Source organism: Thalassophryne amazonica, chromosome 12 (genome assembly GCF_902500255.1).
Source record: "Thalassophryne amazonica chromosome 12, fThaAma1.1, whole genome shotgun sequence".
In the NCBI taxonomy this organism is placed as follows: Eukaryota; Metazoa; Chordata; class Actinopteri; order Batrachoidiformes; family Batrachoididae; genus Thalassophryne; species Thalassophryne amazonica.
In genome coordinates, this window is record NC_047114.1 from 88673282 (window position 1) to 88679281 (window position 6000).

A 6000-nucleotide genomic window follows, 5' to 3' on the forward strand; every position below is an offset into this window, starting at 1 on the left:
ATTCTTCTGCAGGAATATCAGCATATTGGCCTTTTCTGGCAATATACGGCATCTTTCCTGGCTAATTGCATGTCCAGCACAGGAGAAAACCCTCTCAGAGGGGGTTGAGGAGGCCTGCACGCACAAATACACCTCTGACAAGGCAGACAAATTAGGGAGGGTATCCCTCTTACCCCACCACCAAGCCACAGGGTCTTGTCCAGATGTGATAGCTGGCATGCCTTTGTAGAGCTCAATCTCTTTCTTGACCTGCTCCGTGATAGAGAGGGCACTGCTTGTGCTCATAGTTGTGTGGAGAAGTTCCCGGTCTTCATCCGCAAATAACTGCTCCAAGGCTGACATCCTGTGAGCTCCTCTTTGCTGCAAAATACAAACAAGTTTAGTATAGCACAAAAAACAACTATTCATCATCATTGTAGACAAGATAAATAGTATATGACTGCACTTACATGTCTGTCCTCTTGCTCCACCTCCACCTCATCATCACCATCACCACCTACTTCTGCCTCACTCTGATGAGGGTCCTCTAGTGGAAGCTGCAGACACAAACCGATTACCCACAAAACAGAAATACTTAGTTAATGAAACGGTAACATAGACATAGAGCATATGAAAAAGATGAGCAATTAGCCCACTGCCTCTGACAAATATGATGTAAAATACCTGAGTTGCCGTGTCACTGTCAATCGTTGCTTTCTCAAGCCTATCCCAAGCTTCTGTAACACCAACTCCCAGCTTTCCTTTAAAGCGAGGGTCCATCAATGTGGCCTCCTGAAGGAAGTTCTGAATTTCTTTATCCTGTAATGAAAACATGATTTAGTGTCTAGTAGTAAAAATTGTGTAGTTTGGCTTCTCTCTTTGTGAACATAGATATTGGCTGCAAATAGATAGTACCTGGTATCTTTTTTCGAGATCTCCCCAGACCTTCTCTTTTATAGCAGCCACAAACATACTGTCATCATCTTTGGGTAAATAGTGTGCCTCCAGCTTTGTGAGGATTGGGATGATTTGGCTGCATTTGGTGGACTTGTCACTTGACACGCAGAAGGTTGAGTTGTACAGGACTTTCATGCATTTCATGAATTCCTCTGCCTTCTCAAAATCAGTCAGTGAGCCGCTCTAGTCTATGAAATATAAACAATAATAAAAAAATGAATGAAAATAATTACAAAAGTTAAATTGACATTATTACAAGGGACCCTCCTGTCTATCACCTCACCTGTCCCTCTCCATTGGCTTCCTCAGCCTTTGATCGAGGCAAGCTGGCTGGATTGCAGGGAACTGCTCCACAAACCGCTCAACCATGATGTACAGAGAATTCCAGCGAGTCCTCACATCCAGGATAACATTATGCTCTGGCAAATCTAAAACACAGACATTTGAATTACAATAAACAACTTCTTATATTTAAATGTATCATGATTATATTAATGCTATTTACTGAGGAGTCGTTGCTTCTCTCTCAAAACAGTTTTGCTCATGGTGGAGCGCTTCATCCACACCACCACTGCATGGATCTTTGCACACCACCTGGTCACAGCTTGGATGCCATACACCTTCTGTGCTGCCAGGTTGAGTGTGTGGGCAAAGTATCCAACTTTTAAAAATTTTAAATTTTTCAGGGCAACATCCAAGTTGCTTGCATTGTCTACTGTGGCAGCAAGGACTTTTCCAGTCAACTTGAACTCCTCAAGAATTTTGTGGATTTCCTCTGCCACCACTAGCCCTGTCTGAGCCTCAAAAACTGCTTCAGTGCTCAGAACTTTCTGCTGGATGCTGCCCTTGTAAATGTAGTGAACAGTCACTGTCAGATAGTGGTTCTGTGCCACGCTGGTCCATCCATCGCAAGTAATTGCAGTTTTGCTGACGTGTGCAAGCTGTTGGATGACATTCTGTTTCACAACAGAATACCATGCAGGTATTAAGGTGTTGGATAGGTCATCCCTGGATGGTGGTTGATATTTAGGGTTCAGGGCAGTGCTCATCTCATTTTCACCTGAAAGATGGCGATTCCACCGTGGAAAATGGATGAAGCCCCATCACCGCAAATTTGGTGACTGCCCTATGGATTTCCTCCACCTTCTCCTTGGGTAGTGCATTCTTCTTAGCCAGGGTGAAAGGAGTCACTATGGTTACTTGAAAGCCAGAAATAAAAACATTACTATCAAAATAGTTAATAATATACACCTGTCTGTTACCCATTAAACGAAAATTGATACTGATGTAAATATACTGAAAGTTCAACATTTTGTTTACATATATTCAGACTTTTGCTTTAAGCAGACATTGAGCAGAAATATTTAACAGTGTAGCCTCGAGACAGGTATATCGAGACAGGTCACGTACAACTGGCCTACAGTCTTTAGCTATAGCTTACCTATTTGTTGTTCCTGTGCAATTGCAAAATTGCGCATTCAATCTTGTGCAAAATACACATTCAATCTCGTACATTTTGCATACATACAGTACTTGTTTTGAGGTTCATGTTAAGCATAACGTCAGCAGACACTAAGTGGAACTATACATAGCCAGGCGTTAGACACACGCTGTTAAAATGCAACAGTACTTGCTAATGCTAACCTAAGACACTTAATAATCAAGATTTGTGGTTGGCATTAAACTAAACTTACCTGAAGAGGAACGGCTGCTGTCATCGTCATCATTGGTGATGTGCAACGCCACACCAGTAGGGCTGGGAGTGGGACTTTCTTCAATTTGCCCTGCAGCTCCTGCCGCCGAAGTGCTGGGCCGTGAAACGTTGCGCAGTTTATCAAACACCGTGCATTGTTCAGCTTTCAAATAAACTCCGTGACTGGCCAGATGCTTCATCAAATTTGATGTGTTACCTCCCTTACATGCAATTGTTTTATGACATCTGTGGCCCGTCGCAGAGTCGTTGCCCTTGGGTGTGAAATGAAGCCAAACTTTGGAGCATTTCGCCTTCGGCATTTTTATTGATCCTCTCGCTATCAGTTCTCATCAGCTAATGCAGCGCTGACGTCACGCAGGTTGACGCCGGAACACCGTGGTCGGTCGCCCCCTTTCGGCTCATGAAAAAAAAAAAAAAACGTCAGGCACCGAAATGAGGCACCGAAATTTTCATTCTTATTCGGTCTTGTTACTACCATTTACGTCGGAACCGGTGCTCTATTGGCACCGCGTTTCGGTACCCTAGTTTTGTCTGTGTAGCGTAGTAAGCAAAAGAACAGTATGCATCATGCCATCCCAGAAGAGAGATGAAGTTTTCAAATAGACTGAGAACATGGCCATGAGACATGCTGACCAACAGTAGTAGTTTGAGTAGGGGAAATCACCATTGGTGCTCGGTCAACTTTGCTGCGCCTCATTGCCAAACCCACCGACATGGGACAAGTCAGGATAGCAATAGGACAATTGGGTTTCTCATTTCATTCTAATTGTCCTATAGGACAAGTTTCTGAAAATGGTTAATGTCTATTCGTGACTGATATACAATATATGCAAGCAAATACTATGGCAGAGCAGGTGGCATCATTTTTTTTTTTTTAGCTTCCTCACAGACCTGTACTTTTAGCCAAACAGTAGTCTGATTTAGAGTGAAATACAACAGAAAATAAGGAAATCCTGTTATTTGAAAAGCTTCAGCCAGTCAGACTTTGTCTTTTTTCCCCTTGTTAAAATACTACATAGTTTCTGCTACCAAAATAGATTATGGGTATTTTTATTCTTTTGCCGTTTCTGCACAAATTGCAGGAAATTGATATTTACCTCCGCCACGGAGGTTATATTTTTGGTCACGTTCGTTTGTTTCTTGGTTGGTTTGTTAGCAGGATTACTCAAAAAAAAAAAAACAAACAAACAAAAAAAAAATCCTCAACGGATTTCAATGAAAGTTTTACCAGGGGTGTATTTTGGCCTAACGTAGAAGTCACACGATCCAGATCCAGTAATTTTTTTAAGGATTCTTTATCATTGCAGGATACGGCCAGTTTCAACATTTTTGCATCTAACTTCATGAAGACGGGTCACAAAGGCTGAACAAAAATGAAGTTACGACACAACAGTAATTTAGCACTTGTTTCTCCTCATTGAATAAACTTGTTATAAGAAAATAAAAAACTTGTGTAGTTCATGCAGTTTCTCTTTATAAATACATTTGCTGTGTGTGGAAATTTATATTCCGCTTTACTTTTTCCTTTCTCATTTCTGATTGTAAACCTTTATTACACTTATAAATCACAACTATAGCATATATATTCTGAAAGCACAGGTTGTCCTGAAAAAAAAGAGACATAAAACGTGATTGTGGGATGCAGGGAGAGCTGTTAACAGCAATAATAAAACATTTATCCTAGGCGAGTGAACTGTCCAAAAAATGGCCTCGGACCCCAGAGGGTTAACTGAATCTGAAACATGACGGTAGATGTGTGAAACGATGTGGAATAAGTCTCTTTGCCAAAGGGTATTCCATGTGACGTCAGTGACCCTATGGCCTTGGCAGAGGTTTGCGCTGTCCGAGTGCTTCTAGTTCCTTTTAAGAAGCTGAAAAAGTAAATGTTTTATAACTCCTAATTTTTGTGTGTGTGTGTGTGTGTAGAATGATTCTTCAGAGTGGAGAAACTTGTTTGAGTCTCCTGCAGCTCAGTACTCTACGGAGGATGAATCATTCTCTTGGCCGAGGCCTAAAACTGTGCGTTTGCGCCGCACTTCCCAAGGATTTGGCTTTACTCTGCGGCACTTCATCGTGTACCCACCAGAGTCAACCATGCACGACAGTTTACGGGTAAACGCATGACGTATGATTATGTCACTGTTTGCCTGTCACTGAATATAACACTGCATTTGGAAAAAAAAGCATGTTGCCCTAGAGTTAAGTCTTATAACAGTTAATAGTCTTTTTTTGTTGTTTTGTTTTTAACAGGATGATGATCATAGTCGCCGAGGTAAGTTGAAACCTTTGTCTATTTTTCTTGTCGTGTCTGCCCTTAAGTGCTGCTGAATCCATGCAACATATACTGCAACACTGAATAACTCATGGTCCATAAACTTTCTTTTTTTTTTTTTTTTGCTTCCTTATGTGATGACAACCATACAGGTCCTATTTGTCACTGACCTTTATGGGTGTATGAGCACCTTGGCCAGGACCAGCTCTCTCTGTCCTGCAGTAGATGTCCTCATGGGTCCTCTCGGGTGTGAGGATGACCCGAGGTCTGGTACAAGATCCAAGCCAGATTGGCCCAAATATTCATCAGTGTATTCATAGCTGGGTTGGTTCTTGTTCTGTTGCTGCTGGTCTTGATGTCCATATGTTTAATTGTCTTGAGGCATCTGAGAGTGCATCCATCCATCCATCCATCCATTTTCTTCCGCTTTATCCGGAGTCAGGTCACGGGGGCAGCAGCTCAAGCAAAGCCGCCCAGACCTCCCGATCCACACACACCTCCCCCAGCTCCTCCGCCAGCCGAGAGATGTAATCCTTCCAGCATGTCCTGGGTCTTCCTCGGGGCCTCCTCCCAATGGGACGTGCCCGGAACACCTCTCCAGCGAGGCGTCCAGGGGGCATCCAGAAAAGATGCCCGAGCCACCTCAACTGACTCCTTTCGATGTGGAGGAGCAGCGGCTCAACTCCGAGCTCCTCCTGAGTGACCGAGCTCCTGAGAGTGCATGTTCTTGTTATTTAGCAGAACATTATGCAGCACTGTGTGTTACATTGTTAAATTATTGTGGTCATGTTCTGGTGTACATCATTTTAAGTTAGGTGCATTTAGGTTTGGGAGATTTCAGACTGGATCCTAACAGCCCTGGGTTACTTTTAGACTGGGTCTCTATTTTTAGAAATTAATCTATGCTCTGTGTTCTGTGGGTCCATTTCAGCTTAGTTTTGCACTTTTGGACCCGGAAGACCTCAGTCTTGCTGTTACCTACATCTTCATCTTGTTTGCTTGTATTGTTCTTGCTACATTTGTTCCTCATTCTAAACAGATTTTTCAGCAAGAGATACAGTCACTATGTAATATTGCT

At 42.6% G+C, this 6000-nt stretch overlaps 1 protein-coding gene across 2 annotated transcripts in view; it reads left to right on the forward strand.

Moving 5' to 3' along the window:
• Positions 1-6000, forward strand: part of arhgap21b (Rho GTPase activating protein 21b) — a 124732-nt gene that overhangs the window by 45673 nt on the left and 73059 nt on the right. For both annotated transcript variants that reach the window (XM_034182805.1, XM_034182806.1), the window contains exons 3-4: positions 4577-4762; positions 4901-4922. In XM_034182805.1, the coding sequence (XP_034038696.1) occupies positions 4577-4762; positions 4901-4922 (208 nt within the window). The remainder of the gene's footprint in view (positions 1-4576; positions 4763-4900; positions 4923-6000) is intronic.